Here is a 22,006-nt window from a genome sequence, read left to right as displayed (position 1 = left end):
TACTCGATATATCGGATTTTGACCATAAAATTAGCGTTGAACGATAACTTTAACTTATATTGAGAATATCATATCGTAGTCTAAATTTCATCGATATATCGAGAGATAAGTAAGATATTTAGAAAATTTGTGCGTTTGCTAATTCACATCGCTTCCCATTTCAGAACCTCTAAAAATTGCCATGTTTGTACTAAATTTTCGGTACCCTTCTCCAAATTAAAGCTGACGACGTGACCACATTGCCCATCCATAAAAACATGTTGCGGATCAGAAGAATCATCTTTGCCATCCATAGGGACATGCATGCCTCGCATCAGAATCACCTTGCCCCCATTTGTAGAAACTAGAAACATGCTGCCATGAGAAGAAGAGCAATGTGCATATGCCTCGTTGAAAGTGCTCTCCAAATCTTTAGCTCGTTAAGCATAACGTTCCATATATAATAAACCTTTGCAACCAACCTGCCCCTAGCACATCAAACGTGACAATAAGAATCGTCAAGATCCACACAACAAAACTGCTCTTGACTATTGTCACTATAGTCTTGAACAATAATTTGAGGATGTTGGGCCTTTATAGTTTCAGCCGGAGCGTGCATTTGTGCTAGATCCAAGACCACATACTGAGGATATGAGGTGGTGGTAGGGGTGTGCACGGGACGGGATGGGACGGGACGAGGGTTTTAAATAATGCATCCCACTCGGGATTAATCCCGGTTGGGACGGGACGAGACAAATCTCACATTCTTATGAAGTTAAATAAAAACCTATATTTTTATTTTTTCATTAACAAAGTAACATTCAATAATGAAATTTTTAACAAAAAAAATGCATATTATGTTCAAAATATTATAATTACTATTTATTTATTTGAGTTGATATAATTTTAGAGTTATTAAGAACATAAATTAGTTTCATTTTGATACAAATATATAAGAATTTTTAAATTTTCATTAAAGGTAAGACGGGACGAGACGTGACGAAGTGAGATATAAATTATTCGTCCCACGTCCCATTCCACTATTATGAAACGGGACAAGATCGGGACACAGACGTTTTTAGACCTCCGTTCCATCCCGTCCCTATGAATTTCGGGACGGGATCATGATTTCCGTTTTTATGCCCACCCCTAAGTGGTGGTGCCAAGACATTAGACGTTAGCATATATAGTCGTGTTGTTGCGTAGCTAGTGATCTTCCCATTATATCACTGTAGTATCAAATCAATAAGAGTCGTCGCTTAATGCTATTTGTTAATTGACACTTTTTAGAGTATATGTACTTTATAGTGATCGAAATTTTCTCTAAATTGTTTAATGTTTATTGTAGTTTCGTAATCAGGAGTTTAACTTTTATTTCTCTTTTTTATTAAAAACAAAATGAAGGAAACAATCTTTAAGCGAGACCGGTCAATATAATGATTATGACCGATGACAGGGCAAACCGGGCCAGGAAGAAGCAGATAAGACTCTTCCCCCAAAATCTATCTTTGAACAAAATAAATAAAAACAAAAATCCAAAAATGAAATAAATAAGAAACCTGTATTCAACTACACTACACAAAACACAAGGATACATACGCTCACACGGTTCTCTCTCTCTCTCCTTCCCTCGCTCATTGGTGAGTCAGCTTCCTACTCTCTTTCTTGATATCTCTCTACTGGGTTTTTGCTTCTCCAGCAAACCCTCCTCTCTAGGGTTCTTCAATTTCCCCGGAAAATATTAGATCCGGAAATTGAATTATAAATAAATGAAGACCCAAATAGTAACCAAGTGAGCAAAACCCACATCACCAATCACGCGTTTCTTGCTGAACAAGCACTTCGCCCTTTGCCGGGTTGTTTCTAATGTCTTGAGTATGATCTTTATCCATCTAATCTGCTGTTCTTGAATCAGTTCTTGTAGTTATCTGCTTTTGTCTGTTTTGGGTTCTGTCTGGGATTCTGATCATTGTTTGCCAACGTTTGTCTCTGTGACTCTTTGATCGACTCGGGTTGTTGTTGAACTAGTTGAAGTGTGTGTCTTTGGTTTTTCTTGATTTGCATAAATCGTGGGTTTCTGCTTTTCGAAGCCGTTTGAACTCTGTGATTGTGGTTGTTTTGCAGCTGAGTGATTTGAGTGAGTTGGAGTGTTGTGGAATCAATTGGGTGATTGCTTAAAAAGGGTACGTGCCTGATTGTTTAAAATTATTGACATTATGGCATCTTCTCATGGTAATACTCACTCTGAGGCAGCAATACAAATTATAACTGAATTTTATGCTAAGAGTTTACACATAATACTCGAGTCGAGGACCCCTTACATGTCCTCGAGGAATTATAGTGGGGAACAAGGCTTATCTTCGCCGTCATCCTCCTCCTCCTCGTCCTCCAGTGTGAGGCCGAGGGATAAGTGGTTTAATTTAGCTCTAAGAGAATGCCCTGCTGCGCTGGAGAATCTTGATCTCTGGCGCCAGAGCAATTTTGAACCAATGGTGGTTGATGTGGTTTTGGTCCAGAGGCCGCTTGTTAGTGAGTCGGTGGAGTGTTCACCTAAGAGGGGTCTTGCTAGGAACTTGTCGTTGAAAGAGCGGTATCCGTATTGTTGGAATTATGAGCAGGAAGAGTTTTGGTGTGAGGCAAAGAGTGAAAATATTATAGAGAGATGGGTGCTGCAGTTTGATACTCGCAGGACTAGAGAGATGAAATCAGGGAGCAGGAGGTCTAGCAATAGTACTTTACAGACGATGTATAAGAAATCGATATTACTATTGAGGTCATTGTATGTTACTCTTAGGCTTTTACCTGCTTATAAAATTTATCGTGACCTCAATTCGTCTGGCCAAATTCTTCCATTTACTCTTGCTCACCGGGTGGCCTCTTTTGCTGAGCCTTTCACATGTAGAGAAGATGCAGAAATGCAGCGGTTTGAGTTTACCCCTGTGGATACGGCTTGTGGTAGGCTTTGCCTTTCAGTGTTATACTGTTCATCACTTTCAGATGTGAGCTCTGAACCATCAACTCCAATGTCTCCACAAGTTATACCAGACTATGTTGGGAGCCCGTTGGCAGACCCGCTTAAAAGGTTCCCATCCCTTCCTGTGACACAAGGCACTCCATCATCGTCTCCATTCTCAAGGTGTCATAGTTGGAGTTATGACCATGGTACAGATTCACCACCTTCAATTTCTTTTTCACCTTCCCCTACACATTCAGAACCTCAGGCTTCACCTAACCCAAGATCTCGACATTTTCCACCCAGAAGCTTACCACATTATCAGCCCGGAACATCTCTTGATCATAAGAAGGATATTGGTTTTTATGAGTATTTTCCTTCACCTGGCTTTTCTCCTGCACTGTCTCCATCAGCTTCTCCATCATTGCCAATCTCTATTCCTAGCAATCATGTTTCAAATAATTTGTTACGGTCTGAGAGTGCACCATTCAGTGCCCCGGTGTCTAAACAGGTTAATTCCCCTGCCTCATCCCAGAAGCTAAATTTCCCTCCATCTCCCCCCCTTAGGAGTACAAGCTCTGGTACTTTTAGGACTGATGAAACTACGGTTGGGACAGCAGTTGGAAAGGTATTGCATATGGTCATCAACTTGAACTTTTAATTTGAAGTTTATGTACTTTATTTATGGCTCTTTCCTGTCTTATTTTTATATTTTATTTTTTCCCACCATAGTTATTCTCTTTTGGGAAAGGGGAATCTAGACAATGTTCTGGGCTTAAGATTTCATCGAACAGCTCACCACAGATATCTTTTTCACGAAGCTCCACTAGGTCTTTTCCTGATGATTTTGATGATTCGGAGTATCCTTGCCCATTTGATTATGATGATGATGTGACAGATCCTGGTAGCAGGTAAGCTATTCTGTTTTAATCAAGTGAATACGATTTATCTGGATTACTTATGTTTATTCCAACTATTTACATAGCCGTTCCACTTTCTGCTCGTCAATCTGTTTGTGCTGTTTTATTGTTGTATAGTTTGACATACAAATTTCAAGTCAAGATTTGATTACTTTGGCATATTGGCTGCACCCTCTTGACATGCTTGCTAGCTGATAAAAACAATTTGAGATTGGCTAGTCAAAAGTAAGAAATAAACATGCTTCAAAATAATAGTAACTTATGGTCATCACTGTTTGTATTGCGAGATTTTAAGATGTGTGTTTACTGCAGCAAGCCATCCCTTAGAGCATGAATTTTTATTAGATGTTTGTTAACTGGACCTTTTAAGGTTTACCTGCTTAGGACTTCATTCTGTTTTGCAATTTCCGTTGCATGAGAGCACTCCTACGTTTACTTTTGTTCCCCAAATAGATACTTATCAGTAGCAATATCTACTTGGGTACGGCAAGGGGGTTTGGAGTACAGAACATGATGTGTTGTAGTTATGGTTTGCTTAGAAACTACACCTTTGAAGCTGGTTAGAAAAAAGAACCGGAACTCCTGAAAAAGTCCTGGTTTAGGAGCGGACCATTTGAGAATAGTGTTTGTTTTCTTTAGGGCAATGTTCTCTGACCTTTTGTAAGCTTCATGAGCTCAGTTATGGACTCATCATGTGTCTGCTATGGATATAGAATTGAGTCATGTTTGAACTCATCTGTTGTATACTAAGATGATAAGGGCTATATATGAATTGTTAATAATGTTTGCATGGAGCTGAAAAAGAAGAAGATTCCTTTGATTATAATTATACAGGCATTTTGAGCTAAAAGGAGTCCATCACATGCACGTTTAACAACTTTTGTTGAAATAAGGTGTCATGGTCTTCTTTGCATCTAGTTGTTTTGGTCATGACTTTAGTATGTGTACTTTTAGGTTCTCTTGATTTTCTTGTCAAATGCAGTTGCTGCTTTCATATTAATTGATTTTTGTCATTTATTTGAACTTATTTTTTGGCTGCCTCACAGACCTGAGTCCTTTGACCAAAGGCATGAGCCTGGAGGATTATTTCCAATTACGAAATCCCAAGACGCTGCTGTTGGTGCGCTTGTAAGAATGCTAAAAAAAGCCCCACCTCTTCGGCAAGAGGTATCAGATTCAGTGAGTTTGTCACAGGACTGCAGGCCTGAGATGTGGAGTGATACTCAAAAAGAGGCTAATCTTTCTTCTGAGAGACCCACACCAGGGCACCCTGTTAATTCCGTAAGTGTTATATCTTCAGGGCTCGTGACATCAAAAACTACAGCTGATGCCTTAGAAGAGCTCCGGAGTTACAGGGATATGAAAAACTTGTTACTGGTGCAAAGTACTAAGTTTAACATGTAGTCCAGACATGCTCCTGCAGCCTTTTTAAACATTGTACAGCATTTCGGCTCGAGTGTTAACGATTTAATGCTGTATGGCTGAAAGAAACTAATATTTTGGCCTCAACTCTCGGTTTGTATATTGTACATTAAGGGGAATATGATACTGTAAGTTTGAGGATAATATTTGTAATTTCATTTGGAGCGCGATGCTCTTGTTCATAACTTTGTAATATGTGGGTTGGCTAATTGGTTGCTTGGTGGTACTCTCTTTTGCTTTGATATAGTCTTATTATCTAATGTGTGCCCTTTTGCAGTTTGCATAGCTATTGGAACAATGCAGCAGCTAGCAGATTTAAGAACAGCTCAATTTATTATAAAGAGATTACCAACACTACAGTGTGGATAGAATTACAGAAACCAGAAATTATTGCAACGGTTGCCTCATTTTACTACTCTGATAGACCAACATCTCCTTGATATTCATGTCTTGAAGAGAGGCATGTCATAGAAATAGGGTTATGTGAAGTCTTACTAGAAGGGTTTTTTCTAGTTCGAAATTTAAAGATATGAGAAGGGCTAACTTGAAAGAACATTGAAACGTTTGATGAGAGTTCCTTCACAAAAGTTCGACTAGTTAGCCAATCAGCATATGTAAGTGGTTCAAGACTTCAAGCTTGTGTCTTGGACTAGTGCCAGGTAATTTGTGCAATGTATCAATTCTGTATTTTAATCCTGATCTAATCAACTTTGAACTGTTGTTCTCGAGGACAAGTAATGAGAAACTATCATGATTTTCAAAAGGTTTAATGATAGAGATGGACTGCCTAAAGTACACTTCGCTAAATTGTTTTAGTAGGCCTATATTGTGTAATCATTTGACTTACTATCTTAAACAAATCTCCTGTTCTCATTTGTGCTTTGTTGTTTCTAAGTTCTAAGTACTTCTAACTAAATGATATAGGTGGACTTATGTGCATTATCATCATTTGAAGCTAAATAATATTCAGACCAAAAAAAAAAAGCTGAATAATAAGTACAGAGAGTAAGACAAGTTTGTTAACCAATTATTCCGTTCCATTGATAGGGGTGAGATGCATAGTTAAAATGCCCTATTATAAGAGAGATGGAGACCTACAGATTGGTAAATTGGTATATTATATGAATGACAAAGTTTAAAATGTTCATGACACATATAATATATAAAAAGGGATAATTTAAGTTATTGGTATGATCTTTGTAAAAGACAAACCGCGGTAGGAATGTAAGCAAAACAAACTAAAAAAGCAATGCTGAGCTTCGAACTAATTGATTGAGAATGGCTACACCCTACAATTTATTTTGTTCACACTACAACATATTGTTTTATTAGAAATTGTAATATTTTAATGTAAAATTACTGTAATAGACAATAAATTATTTTAATTTACAATCATTTTTGTTTATTTCACAAAACACACATCTATTAATAAATATATATATCTCAAATAGTTAAAATTGAAACTAATGAAAAGATTGAAACCCTTATACTTCTGCAATATTGTTAAATTGAAGAGCGTGTTTTTGTTGTTGTTGAGATTTAGACTTCAATGTGATTAAATTTGTTTTTTTAGCTGATACTTTTTAGTTAACTAAATTATACTATTGATATACGTACAAAAGAGAAAACTATCGTACATGATCCTATTTTATATTTACAAAACCCACTTACATTTAGTAATTACAAGCTTTTTTCTTAATATAGATTGCCAAAATAAATCTGAACAAAGTAAGTTTAGAATTGAAAAAAAATTGTGTAATGTAAGAAAAAAAATGTAGGGTGAACAATGCAAGCTTAAAATTGAAAAAATTATGTCGAGTGAACAAAGTATTATTGAAAAATAGACAATTTAAACATTATAATTGGGTAAACAAAGTAATTTAAAAATAAAAAAAACAATACGTGGGGTGAACAAAGTGAACTGGGGTGGGTAATAGCCTTACCTTATAAATTGTAGAAATCTTAATTAGTGTTCCGGAAGAATTACTATTCTACCCTTGTGTGTGTCTTAGTCTAATAAGTTTCCTGTTAGGAGATAGATTAGCATCTCCGTAATAGATTAGGACTCCGAATCCTACAGGATTGTGGTTTTGTAATGCCTATATATAGGCTCCCATATCATTCAATAATACACAATTATTTCATCTTGAAACACGTTATCACGCACTTTGCCCTAAAACCCTGAACTTTTAGAGCCCTAGAATTTTTTTTTCTCCACCGCCGGCCGTCTTCGTCTCCGGCCACCGGCATCTTCCTGTCGGCACAGCCCCGCAGGGTCTCCTCCGCATTCGCTGCGCAAAAACATCTTTTTGCCCCATAAGTCCCCGCATCAAAGCATTCAAAATTGCTTCACCCGCATATTCACGTAAGAAACGCAAACTTCATAAGTAAAGTTTTCGCTCAAGAGAAGCTACTCCCGTCTTCTACAAACCTTTAAAGGTAAATTTTTCATAAACGTTCCCGCTTTTGAACATATATATATATATATATAAATTATCGGGCGCTATTAGCCTTCTTCATGTCTCTTTTCCGGCCTTCTTATAACGCCGATGAGACCAAAGAGGGATATGATTCCCCTCTTGGTCGACGTTTTTCGTGTGACGGTCCTGGGGGAGTCACGTTATTATTTAAAAGGAAGAAATCGATTTCGTGTGGTTGTCTGAATACACCACTGTTTTGGGCGCGATCATGAGAATCGCCGATATGCATCGATTATTTTATGACCATATACATCACAACCCTTCTAATTCTGGTTACATACTTGAATAGTTTTGATTATTCGAAACCTATACAACCCTCGTTTCTTATGGATGCGTCGCCATCGCGACTGTTATTTGAATGTTTGAGTTTTCTTAAACTCTTGTCTATAAACGATAATCCCAAGGTCTACATACTCATTTTTTGAGTTGATTCATTACTCTGATGCAACACTATTTGCTGACAAAAGATCCCAAAAATAACACATTATATGGGACACACTTAAAGTGATTTAATAAACGTCTATGGCGTTGTATTACCAGAGTTGACCTTGAACCATGCTCCACATCCGAGAAACACATGCCATTTTTGGCACCTGTATCTATTTCTTGAGGGAATTTTGGAGATGGACACGTAACATTCTTCTATTCTCAAGTAAGCACATTTTTTAGTCTCAGGCTACGGCTCCTCCCGATTCGATATGCAATATTTTGTTTCTACGGACTTTTGATTATGTAATCTATTTTGATTATGTTTTATGCTTACTATTTTTCAAGTATGACGTTGGCATTGCCATGATTCTTGCTCGACTTTAATTTAAGTCGTCTATTGGAATTGAAAGCTTGTTTGTGTTGTATTAAATATTGGCATATTCAATAAAATTTCTCGTATTCCTTATTTACAAGATGATCTCGTGAGAATTTTATTTGACTTGACTTAGCATGAATGGTCAACGTTTGCAACTCACGTGATTTTTAAATTGGCCGCTTTTGGGTTACATGGGACCCCAATAGCACTACATTGTGATTTTAGACCTTAAAATCTGGAAAATAGATCTCGGAACGTCAAAATTGACGTCGTTTTCCCCGGTTACTGTTTCGGCATTTCCGGAACGTTTCTCAGCGTATTGGCCGCCTTCCGGCCACTTGCCGGTGTTTCCGGCGCCACCATCTGGTTCCTGCCGGCGTCCCATGTCGGACAGCAGCCCCGGCCTCCTTGCCGGCCAACTCCGACTACCACCGGCCAGTTTTCCGGCAATCGACGCCGCCGGTTCCGGCGAGTTTTCGACGATTTTTAGTCGTTTCTCGTCATTGTTTCCGTCATATTTCCCGCAGTTTTTACTACCACGTTTTCCAGTCCAAATTTTGAGTTATTTTGACATGGTTTTCCGATTTTCTCCAAGTCGTTTCATAGCTGAAACGATTTTATTACTATTGGTGACCACCCGCACCTAATGAATGGTTTTCCACCCTAATTTTTTGGTATTTAACTGCTCCAATACCATGTTTTTTCAACTCTTAAGTTGAAGAATGTAGTTCTATTTCATGTGATACGCTCGATGAGATTGCACATTTTTTTCAATCTCCCTCTTACAATATCCTACGGCGTATTGTCTAGAGAAGTTCACCGCGTCGTTGACTCTCTGAATTTTATTTTGAGCATGTCCCGCTGTGAAATCGAGTGTCTTGCTAATTGCGTAACCACCCACACTGTCCTACGGCGCAGGTAGTTGTTTTACGGATCTCATGCGGAGATTGTGTTTTATATCTTCGTGCCTTGCTAAGTTTTTTCAAAGGCCCTACATGCCAATGATGAATTTTCATCTTGATATTTGTGTTAAGAATGTAGATGAATAAATCTGTCAGATTTTATTGACAGTAGCTTTTTCAAGCTTAGACAGTAGTTTTGTTAGTATGTGGACGTAGCTTTGCTTGCCTGCAACAATAGCTTTATGTAACTCAAGATTCTTTGAATCATGGGTTCGGTTTTGCTGTTTCCTCGATTTTGACATGATCATTTTTGGTCATTTTGAACAAGATATGATGATTCGAGTTCTTTGAAATTCACAGGATCATCTATTTTTCATGTTCACCAAGCGATTGGAGGATCACCTCACCCGTGCTCCACACGGTGAGGCCGAGCCTGCCCCTCTCGGCGGCTCCATGACATTCAGGCCGTCGGTGGCGGCATTCCCTCATTCAGAGGAGCTTGTGATGCCTCTCGTATTTTCTAATGCCTTCATGGCAATCTCTGATGCTCATCGCTTATCTTGCAAATCTTGTTCTCTTCCTAGAGAAAGTCCTTTATTTGATAAAGCTCCAACCGAGAATATTTCATTATTATAAAGTATTTAAGGTAACATTAGTGTACCCTATCCAACCGAATGCAGACATTTTTCGGTATTTTTCTGGTATAGGTTAAGAGCATCGACGCATTGGTCACACGTCGCTTTGCTATCCACAAGAAAACGCTGCATTTGCTAAAGTTTTTAGCTATGATCATCATACTAAGGGCTCACCACCATTCCCATCCTCTCGAATCTACTTGATTGGATACTGTTGGCGAGTTCACCTCCACGACTTTGATGATTTCGTTTTGCATGTCTACTGGGATCGTCGTTGAACATATTTTTCCGCATGTTCATTCACTGCACGATCTAGCAGAGCTCGACTTGGTTATGGGTACTAACCTGCCGATTTTTGCATGGGGATATGTAATGATGTTGCATGCAGCGACACTTATTCGTGTCAGACCCACAACTTGCCAAGCGTTTAGTGCGTACAGATGGTCACTGGATACGGTCCAAACGTTCTTTTCACTAAACGCCTATTTGGTTAAAGTTGTTTATGTGTCTCTATTGTAGTTATCTCAATGGGTCTACTTGAAACGATTAAGTATTCTGGTTGGTTATGATTTATGAATCACCAACACTTGTCCGCTATTTCCAATCTACAACTGTGAATCTCTATCCTGCGATATTAGCAGACGGTCACTTTGATGAGACATACTTCCCGTCATTAGGGGGAGATACTGAATGCTCATTCCGGTTTTAACGCTAGGAATTGACATGGTGTGGCACTATGTCTCATTAAGATCCCGCACTACTCAAAGTGAGCAAATGTGCAACGTATTATCTACCTCCAGAAAGTCAAAGATTCGATGCTCAATGACTTTATCGATATTGCGAAAGTGACAAGATCGTACATAAATGTTGTGATGTGCCGGTAAGGTTGGAACTCTCAGAATATGAGAGAATTTCATATGACCTGGTCCTAGCACCGTTGGTACCATCCCTGACAGTGGGAAGGAAGCCGGCGATGGCACTATCGTACGCTGTGGTGTTGTCGGCGCCCGTGGTATTGCACCACAAAACAAGGGCGGCAAATGCAAAGATGGACTAGTAAGGATCATAGCTTCAGTCTTGGCTCCTACCTAGATGAGGGGGAGACCATTATTCTCTGGAATCAAAACCAGAAAGAAGCGAGGTGCGTAGGCACAAGTATTTCGCCAATCATCAAGAGATATTCTCTAAACATGTGTATCAACTAAGTTTCTGTGGGACGCTACAGACTCATTTTGTTGATGTTAGAGAAGAATAGAAATCTCACAAATTGATCATATACAACGCACACGTGTGTTTAATGGATTGATCTCCCATGATTGATGATGTATTCACTTATGCTCTTATTCCGTTGTAAAGTATCAACGATGAGCAACTTGATCGAAGTGGAAAGAATCAATACAGGCTGAACTAGACTTGTTATGTTGGTCGTTGTTCGTAATTGTAATGAGAAAGATGAAGTCATGCAATATTTGCAGAACTTATGGCGCAAAGATTGTCTCATTATCCTAGTATTGACTACGATGAGTTATATTCTCTCGTTATGGACATAATTGTTTTCTGCTACTTGATCAGTAGTAGTGTCCATGAAAACTGATATGCATCATATGATAGTGGTCATATAATATTTGTAAAGGGATCTTAACGCATATATGAGAGTGCTCGAGGGACTTTAAATGTCTCCAGACCACAAAGAGCTTATGTAATCAGATTGTGACATTCGAGAGAACGTAGTACAATCGATTGCAAGAACTCATACCCATATGTGTTCATATGAAAGCTAATTCTTGATTTTCTATTCCGTCTAAGTAAAGATGATGAAGAGATTCAATGAGCTATAGATTCATATATGTAAGTGTTGTTGGGACACTATTGCTTTCATTATGACGTGATTAACTCTGCGCCTATGCATTGTCGTTGGACTTGCATTGCTCCCTTGACATGGGTTTAGTTCTACACTTAGTGAACCAACACAAATCCTATCCACACCAACGCCACCAGCAGCTCCAGTAACATCAACATACGCCTTGGTGTAGTAGTCGACACTGGTAGCGTAAATGATGCGTACGGTTCCGTCTCGAACCAAAATCAGTCCTTCATTGGTCCATTCCCCCATTTTTTTTGCGAAAGAGACATTGAATGTGACAAATCAGAATCTGTCCAGTTTTGTAGGTCAACTTCAACGAGACCTACAAGACAGCTCGCTCGATACAATATGGTGAAATTTGTACTGTTGGAAATGTCTATGTGTCTACTTTCCAGGTACACCAACCATTTGTTCATAGCTATCATATTGAGTGAGTTATGGCCATTTTAGCAAAATATGACAGTTCTGTCCGGAAATTTGCAAGTCAGTCAACTTCGACAGAGCACTGTGAATTGCTCCGGTCGAATTAGGTTGTGAGCCTTATGTCACTGGAAAGCCACGGGTGTCTACTTTCCAGAACATTTTACGGTTCACTGATACCTGTTTTGACGAAGAAATTATGGCCGTTTAAGTGAATAAAGGTCATTCTATCCGAGAATCTGATTTTCATTGCAAACTCTTGTTTTGAGTTGTTATGCAATCTTGTTTCCTAAGATCTAAGTTTGGCTAAGTATAGCATGTATGATCTAAGGATGTGTGGCTAGATTAATGATTAATCATTAGCCCAAGACTACGTTTGAGAAGCATGTAATGAACCTCGTATACATTGTTCTTTGTACTCCATGATCATGACACTAATCAGGGGGAGTTGTTTCGTAGACTTCAGGATGAGTCTACCTCACAAGATGCTATCAAATGTAAACGGTGCGTTGTGCTCTTTTTCCCTTCGATCAAGCTTTTGTTTTTACCCAAGAGGTTTTTATTTTGCTTGACAAGGTTTTTACCGAGGCAACGATGTGTGCACCATGCAACCTAGGCATGCGACACAAGGGTGAGTGTTCCGGGAGAATTATTATTTTACCCTTATGTGTGTCTTAGCCTAATAAGTAACCTGTTAGGAGATAGATTAGCATCTCCGTAATAGATTAGGACTCTGAATCCTACGGGATTGTGGTTTTGTAATGCCTATATATATGCTCCCATATTATTTAATAATACACAATTATTTCATCCTGAAACAATTAAGAAATAGAATGCGTACCGACATATAAATAATAAATCGTTGCGGTTTTTCTTAAAGAGTAATGGTGTTACCTTTAGGCTTAGCACCGAATACTTCAAATTATTTAGTGGTGGGTCGTGTAATTGAGGTGATTTACATTGAATTTTTCTTTTTTTTTAATCTAGTTCACGCACTATCATTAAGATTTTTCACAAAGAAGACTAGTCCGTGCGTGAAGGGTTGTTCATAGTGTGCATTGTCTCTGTTAAAAGAGCATGATGATAAGTTGTATATACAAAACTCTACCCATGCCCAAGATATGTTCAACATATATACTAAAGCACAGATCCTATTCCGAAATCAACTGAGGTCATCATGGTTGAGCTTTGCGTGGTTGGCCTCAGTTGAGAACATTACAATTTGAGAACAATTTATCTTGCCCGCCACACCACGTGACACTGCCATGTGGTATACCTAGTCAATTATATTACTTCATGATATAATTAACATGCACGCGGTAAAAATGATAAAAATTTATTTACATATAAGAACAAACAAGAAACAATCACAGTAAAAAAATATATCAATAACATTAAGAAGATACGTTACGTGAGATATGTGACGAGTATATATAACTATGCAGTTTAAAATGACGTGTTAGCAAGTTGCAACCTAACATGCTCGATCAAACTTAGTTAAATCTTGTTTGACATTAATATTTGCTCAATAGGGAAAGAGCAACTTATAAAAAGATTAAGATCGGGGTTCAGCTAGGGCTTCATGTGCAAAAACCTTGCTTGATGATGATTTACCTTCAATACTATATTACAGAAAACTAACAATTATGGTAATGGACCTCTAACTAAATTACTTATAAATGAACACTAGCTAGCGTGCTTCTCTCGTCAGTTATCACCATTGCAGTTGCTTATATTATTTTTTTCACAGCAACTCCACATGGAAGAGATATCTTCATCTTGATATTTCTGGTAATTAAACAACATCATATATGCCAATCAGATGTTCAGATATATAGTAATCTGATCCCAACGTCAACTTTATTTCTATTTGAAATTTGGAGACAAACAGATATATATGAAAGCCACAACCCACAAGTTGGGTGCTTTCATGTGCTTTGACAAGTTACAAGCTTAAAAAAATGCTTCTGCGTTCTGTCCTTCCTGTTGCTGGCTTAATCATCATCTTTGTTTGTTTCCATCTCGATCATCAAAACATAATTAAACCAAAGAAATTAAATTTTGATTAACTTGTTCTAGAGTTCTAGACCAGATTTGTCACCCCCATGTCATGTACCTCGAATATTCTCTTCTTCTAATCAGCTCAGTATATTCCTCTTAATATGATAACCATGCATGCATGAAGCTTCCTCTAGTTTGCTGCTGACATTTTGGATCGAGCAGGTTCGAGTTGCGCTGATAAATAACTCAACTTGTTTATTAATTCAACTTAATATATAGTCCGACGTATATTAGTTATTCCTAGGGTTTATCTTTCGAACAACTTTAATTTTCTGACTTAATTATTATGTATACGTTAATACGTACGTCTAATCATTGGTCTAAATATCGTTTTCGGTATCGTATCGGTCGAGAGTTAAAACAATATATCGGGAGATATATCGGTTTTATCGGATTTGCTTATTTTCAATAAAATTTATAAAATTATACTTCAATATGTACCAAATAAACTAAAAAAACGGTACTAAGTAAACTAAAAAAAATAAATACTTGATTTAATAACAATTAAAGTACACGAACGACATCTAATAATAAAAATAGGTATTTAAGAATGATTATTTAGACTTGAAATTCATCATATATATTTAAAATATATATAAATTAAAAATATATATGAAAAAATGAAAACAAAATATAAGTTTTTTTTTTAAAAAAGAGGAAATAAATATTAAATAATTAAACAAAAATTGAAATAATAAAAAAAATTAAAGTTTGACCGATATTGGACCGTTGACCATCATTTTTGCGTTTACCGATAAATTTTGACCGATATGCTCTTCGTATCGGATTCGAAATATCAACGATATCGCTGATATTTCGAACAGAGCGTCTAATACAGTCTCAAGTTCTCAACCATAAACCTTTTCTTAAAGAGGGAATAATAACAGCATGGTGAACTTCTCCGGCCAAAATGTCCAACACTCCCAACTCAGATAAACCCTAGACAACAGTTCAAAGTGGTGCATCATTCTGTTTCGTTTTCTTTTGAGATGAACCGAACTGCTCTGTCTTTACTAATCAAAGAACCATACTTAATTTAAAGAATATATGTTAGACCTCAAGAGAAGCAGTATTCCCTATACGTTAAATATCTAGTAAATATTTGTATCCAAAAAAGAAATCTAGTAAATATAGAGTACGTCATCGATAATCTGTTTTCTTTTTTAATTTTTAATACTTTGTTCGAATAGAATTAACTTATAAGTTAAAACAACATGCATGGGTGATGGGTCCATTTTGTTCCTACCTATCTGTTCTCCCAAAGCTTTGTAAGTGATACGATATATATATAAGGGCTAATACTTGGTTTGAACAAACCATCCCAAGCTACAACTTTCCCATCGATGCAATGGAAGCTGAGCTCATTGATCACCCATTCAACCCTAGGTACATTAATGAACTCTATGACTGTAGCTTTGAATCCGATTCTTCCTTCCCAACATCAGATTTGTTTACTCCATGCACTACCATTGTTGATCAAAACTCGGGCCATGAGTGCCTCGAATCCCTCGATAGATTGCTACAAATAGAAGCGCAGCTCATGGACATAGACTCGTCTATCATTGAAAGTGATGCAGTCGGTGTTGGTGGTGTTGTTGATAGTGAATTCGCATCGTACACAAGTGAACAAGCACAAGAGAATGTCCATGTTCCGGCAGAAGGCATTTCCCTTTTGAAGGAGATTCAGATAGATTTGCTGGAGGAGAGCAGCTTAACTGAACTCTTATTCGCAGGAGCTGAAGCTGTTGAAGCAGAGAACTGGGTTCTTGCTTCAAACATAATCGCAAAGCTCAACACTCTTCTGCTGAATCTGCTCGGTAGTGAAAATGGAGACAACTCGTTTAACAAGTTGGCCATGTTCTTCTCTCAAGGCCTTCATTACAAGACCTGTAACTCTCCTGAATTTCCCCACGAGCAAGCTGTTTCCAGAAGCGCAGACACAATGTCTTCATTTCAGATGCTCCAAGAACTCTCTCCTTATGTCAAGTTTGCTCATTTCACAGCCAACCAAGCGATTCTTGAGGCTACGCAACAGGATGTAATCATACATGTCATTGACTTTGAAATCATGGAGGGTAGCCAGTGGCCTTCATTGATGGTCGACCTTGCAATGAGGAAAGGTAGCCGCTGCGCTTCTCTCAGGGTAACTGCTATCACAGTTGATCAGCAAAGTGCCGCTCTTGCTCAACAAACCGGAAGAAGGCTTAAGGAGTTCTCAGAGACTATAAATTTATCATTTGTTTTTGATCAGATAATGATGGCCAGGGAAGAAGATTTGACTAAAATTGAAGTAGCTGCTGATTCTGTAATAGCCAACTGTATGGTTCACCAGCTTCACATGCCTAACAGAAGTATCTCATTAGTGAAGACCTTCTTGGGTGGCATGAGAAAATTATCACCTAAGCTCATTGTCCTAGTACAAGAAGAGTTATTCAACTTTTCGAAAATGCCATCAATGTTCTTTGTAGAGTTCTTCACCGAGGCTCTCCATCACTACAATTCGCTTTGCGACTCGCTTGTGGCTAGTTTTAGTGGTGAGTACAAAACGGGGTTAAAACAGATAGAGAAAGAGGTTTTGGGGGTCAAGATCTTAGAAAGTGTCAGGCAGTTCCCATGTGAGAAGGAGGAAAGAATGTTGTGGGAAGAGTGTTTTGCTTCTTTGAAGGGCTTCAAGTCTATCCCTTTGAGTTCTTGTAATGTTTCTCAATCCAAATACTTGGTGAGTCTATTCAGTAGGGGATATTGGGTGCAGCATGAGAAGGGCAGGTTATCTTTGTGTTGGAAATCAAGACCTTTGACAACTGCTTCCGTTTGGGTGCCCTTACAAAATCAAGGCAAACTATGTCATCCTCCTTTACTTTGTGCGTCTAAAGTCTAAACTTGTGCAAAGTTTTGTATTGGTGCCCAAAAGTGCCACAGGTCGTCCTTTTTTTTTTTTTCCCTTTTGATGCAGCTAGATTGTGCACTGTATTTTAGCTCATGAGACAACTCATGGCACTGTAGATATATGACTTTGAGTTAATCATAGTACTGGTTCATTCAACTATTGTAGCTAGCTTCCGATCATACCATGTTAATATGTTATCTGAACCAAATATGTTAGATATATAAATTTCAACCGACTCGAGAAAGTTCCCGGCTTTGTTGCCCCGAAAATATTGTCCGACTCCTTACTTTATTTCCAGAATTTACAGTTTTACAGTCTTAACTCTCTGTCTTTCAATCGGTTAAACAACTCAAATGCTACAATGAATGGTACTAGGCAGTCTCTAAGTTTTTGATCCACAATTAATTCCAATGTTTTCACAGTTTTACAATGTAGCAACCCGGCCTTTTTCCATTTGATTGTGAACACTCACTCACTCGCCTCTTGACTCCTTCTCCTACATTCTTCGTTGAGTTTCCGAAGGGAGCAGCTTAGCTAAGGTACCCCAGTAACTCTAAAAGTGTTCTTCTTTATTCATTTTCTGGTTCCAGTTTTGTTTTTTTTGGATTCAGATATCTTGTTTTGAAGTTTTCTAGGATATTGTTGATTACTTAGGAGTTACTAGGACCCAATGTATGCTATTTAATTTGACAAAGGATCAAGCTTTTCCATTGGATTTTAGAGTTTGTTCGAAACCCAGAAACTTCATAGGGTTTAACACTTCAAAGCCCAATCTTTACACCCAAAACCTTAGTTTCACTAAACCCACAACCCTTTTGGTTGATTTTCCGGCGCGTTCTGGGTATAGGGTTGTAGGAAATGGCAGTTCTACAAAACCAAGAGGTTGTTCGAGCTGTACATTGAATTGGCTGTTGGTGAGAGGTAGAGGTTTTTGTTTTTTTTGTAGAATTGGTGAAGTGAGAGAAGTGGAGAGGGAAGAAATGGAAATAGACCGCAGTGGATGGGGAGGATGTAAAAAGGTTAAGGCAACACAGCAATGCCGGTTGTTCTGAGGAAGAGGCGGTGAATTTTGGTGGGAGTAGAGTTAGAGGTGGAGATCAATGTAGTGAGTCCTCTTGGGACAAACCAGAGAAAAAAGGGTAGAGGAAGAAGGAAGGGCCGAAACCTGAGAGTTCTTCTTGGGAGGTGTCTGCAGGAGCTTTTGTTGGGAATGGTGGTCCATCAAGTAAGAGGAGCGTTAAACAAAGAATTGGAATGGTGAGGGATAGGCAAAGTGAGTACAGCGTGAATCTGAGCAATAATAATAGGAAGAAGAAGGACAAGAAGGTTTTGACTTTTGAGAGAGTTTTGTCTATGGCTAAAAAATTTGGGGTGAACATAAAGGAATTCCATATGCATGATCTTAATGTGGCTGCTGATGATCGCCCCCATCAGGGTCTGCTTCTAGATGCTTCTCCATTGGAGATGGTTAATATTAAGTATTTAGACCCTGTTTTAGTCGGGGAAGAGACAGGTTTCTCTTTGTGTAGCTTTGGATGAGGTCACAGATCCTCAAAATTTGGGAGCAATCATCGGGTGCTCGTTCTTTGGCTGTAAGGGTGGTATGCACAAAGTATTGAGCAGTGCTGAGAGCAAATAAACTGCAGGCCCCACTTGAGTTAATGGAGCTACGATATTGCAGGAACATGATGCAGTTTCTAATGTCCTCAACTGAAAATGGTTGGCGTGCTCTTGCTGGCTCTATTTCTAGCAAAGCTATTCCTTTGAACGAGATAGTTCCTAGTGAACCTACCATTCTGATTTGTTTCAACCCTTGTTTCAAAACATGTAGTTTTGCTATCATCCTCTCTATTCCTTTAAATTCTTGACATTTTTGCCATTCTTATTTTCCAGAGCAATATGGCATGTAATTTGGAGTTTCCTATTTTAGGGTCATGACTTTGATTCTGTCATATTGTTTGGCTACATCAAGGATGTGTGACTAAGGCGATCATATAATATTTTGTCCTGGACAAAATTGATGAACAACAGAACAACTATTGTAGTCTGTTCCATTATAAATCACAGTACCTAGTCAATGGCTGAGAATACAGTGCTCTATATGATTGTTAATCACACAAAAGAAATGTTAGCATCATATGCCTTAGATTGGATTTTTCATTTTTCCTATAGATCAGGACACTTTTTTCTTTTAGATTTAACTTTTTACTGATTGTAAACACCGCACTTAGAGAGTCGTAAGATCAAAGCAAACAGATTAAATTTGATGTATTTGGTGTGAATTGTGGAAGCAAATTGTGTTTTGGCCTTTTGGCTACATCAAGGAATGTGTTTATAATTTATTGAGTGAATTCCTTCATTTACAGCTCGTTTGATAACAAGTTGAGAACTGAGAATAAAGTCTATGTTCTATGCTGTAATGTAAGTTTTCTCAGAAGGCTTTCAAATATAGATTGCTTTGTAATAGGCGCCTCCTTTGTTATCTATACACAGTAATTACCTTCTAGCTTTCCAAGTATCCTGTTTGTAATATCTGAACCACTTAAATTTTCAGTTAGACTTCTGCAATCTGGAATGCATATGGTTATAATATATCTCTAGTTTCTATGAAGTGAAAAGTATCTATATTTAATTTGTAAAGATGGAAAATGTGAATGGTTTCAAAGCGACTGTGTTGATGGATGGCTACATGAGTTATGCAGATGCAAAACACTGAAAATGTCTTCTTCCCCATCTTTGTCAACTTTCATGACATCTGAAATTTGCCCACATATATGGAATCTTTTTATTTATTTATTTATTATTTTACCACTATGATATCACAGGATGCAGGTGCCCAAGGAGAGATGTTTTAGCTTATATTTGGCAGCACAGAAGAGTTATAGAACAATTTGCCAAGAGATTGTGCAGCTGAATGGTATATCATTATTTCTGCTGTTACTGATGACATTGCAGTTTTTTTTTTTGAAACTATTGAGACTGATATTTCTTCTCTGACTGCATGTAATAAATTTCTTTGTAATGCAGGGCTGGTTTAGAAGTGTCATATTCTCGCTGCATCAATTAAAGGGGTTTTAAACTATAGGTGAAAAGGAGAGTGCTATTTTCGTGAGGGATGGGGATGGGGCGGTCGTGGTTTTAGGTCTTACATCTGAATATCCACATGTGGTGTATTTAAATGCCCCCATATATAAGTTGCATGCTCAACAGTTGTTCACAGCATCTTTTTGTATGAAAATCTTAGAGTAAGCATGCACGGCAGAGACCATTCTTTAATTAGTTGTCATTAGAACAATTTACTTTAGTTTGGACATAATGTTAGTTCAATTCTTAAGAATCATATAATATTATGACATTGTATCATTTGATTGAAAGTAGTTTGGTTGGCTTTCTATCCTCACTTTAGCTTCCTAAATGGAAATTGTATGTGTGGGTTGGGGACTTGGGAATATTTTTAGACTTAAGCAAAGGGTATCCATTTGTAACTTATGGTTTAAAATAATCCTAAAATTAAAACTGTGACTGGATACAGCTTCATTTGTGGATACTTTTTTTTTCTTGGGGCATTGTGAGTTTCTACTCAGTGATGTCTCTCATGAAATAAAAGGCTACTCCAGAATTTACATGCCAACTTCTTAATGTGACACTGCTATGCTGTCAACAAATAACAATGAAATTTAAATTTCCCATTTCTGCCTTTCCTGGTGTCATATTAACAATGTAGCTGCAAAAGCAAAGCTTTAATGTTGTTTGAAATTGTATGTCATTCTTTAATTTATTTTTTCTGGACCAGCTAGATCACACAGTGAGGCTGAAGGCGATGCAGTTTAAATTCATCTGGCTTAGTTTTGGCCTCTCTCTAGGAGAAACAAGGCAAGATGATTATGTTGATCTGCTTGTAGATCGCCATAATGCATGGCAGCCCAGTTCTGCAGCTTTGAATGATATAAGGTAAAAGTTATTTTAGTTGCTGCTGAGAGACCAGCCTATATAGAAAATTGAACTAGTTCTCTAAATGCGGTACTTTCATGGTTGAGAAATATAAGAGTATACCAATAGCAACTTGCTAGACATATAGGACAACCTATCAGCTTACTGATTTGACTTCTGCAATTCCCATTCTGAGTGCTAATGGCAATTGTAGAGGAAGTCTTAAGAGTCAAGGGCTCCTGTCGTGGTGGGTGAACAGTAAATGCGAACAGTGTTATGTAAAACATTAAATATGAACAGTGGTTAGGAAAATAGTAAAATGTGAACAGTGTTTAGTAAAACATGAACAACATTTAGCTGTACTGAAATCGTCACCTGATATTTTACGTATCATGCTATTAGGTGACCGACAAAACGAGTGAGGAAATTACTTTCAGTGTCGTGGAAATTACACGCAGGAAATAAGGTGAGTAAATCTCACAATGATCATCATGATCGAAGTAGTATTATAATTATTGAATTTAGTTTGAGTTGTCACCATAGTCGTTGCCTAAGTAGCACAGACACGGACACGATTCGATACGTAGACACGACATATAGAAATTTTTCTGAACAAGGACACGTGGTTGACACGTTAATTAAATATTATTTTTAATATATATATATATTTATTAAAAAAATTATTTTATAAATTTGAAAGTATTTAGAATTTTAGATGTATATATATGTCAAAGTGTGCATTAAAATG

At 37.7% G+C, this 22,006-nt stretch overlaps 2 protein-coding genes across 4 annotated transcripts; both read left to right on the top strand.

Annotated features, from left to right (window-relative positions):
- Positions 1-1,591: 1,591 nt before the first annotated feature.
- Positions 1,592-5,516, top strand: LOC126798079 (autophagy-related protein 13b). Of its 3 annotated transcripts, none has more exons than XM_050524931.1 (4): positions 1,592-1,619; positions 2,104-3,560; positions 3,665-3,843; positions 4,899-5,516. In XM_050524931.1, the coding sequence occupies exons 2-4, from the start codon at positions 2,196-2,198 to the stop codon at positions 5,254-5,256; spliced, it is 1,902 nt and encodes a 633-aa protein (XP_050380888.1). In that variant the 5' UTR covers positions 1,592-1,619; positions 2,104-2,195; the 3' UTR covers positions 5,257-5,516. The 3 variants fall into 3 exon arrangements, with proteins under 3 accessions (XP_050380888.1, XP_050380880.1, XP_050380872.1); XM_050524923.1 differs by lacking the exon at positions 1,592-1,619 and adding an exon at positions 1,628-1,854; XM_050524915.1 differs by lacking the exon at positions 1,592-1,619 and having other exon boundaries at positions 1,628-3,560.
- Positions 5,517-15,789: 10,273 nt separating this feature from the next.
- LOC126802442 (protein NODULATION SIGNALING PATHWAY 2-like) lies at positions 15,790-17,319 on the top strand. The gene has a single exon (XM_050530076.1). It carries the CDS (start codon positions 15,790-15,792, stop codon positions 17,317-17,319), a length of 1,530 nt encoding a protein of 509 aa, XP_050386033.1.
- Positions 17,320-22,006: the final 4,687 nt, after the last annotated feature.

Source organism: Argentina anserina, chromosome 1 (assembly GCF_933775445.1).
Source record: "Argentina anserina chromosome 1, drPotAnse1.1, whole genome shotgun sequence".
In the NCBI taxonomy this organism is placed as follows: Eukaryota; Viridiplantae; Streptophyta; class Magnoliopsida; order Rosales; family Rosaceae; genus Argentina; species Argentina anserina.
The sequence above is the reverse complement of the archived record's forward strand: the minus strand, read 5'-3'. Positions and strand labels throughout refer to the sequence as shown.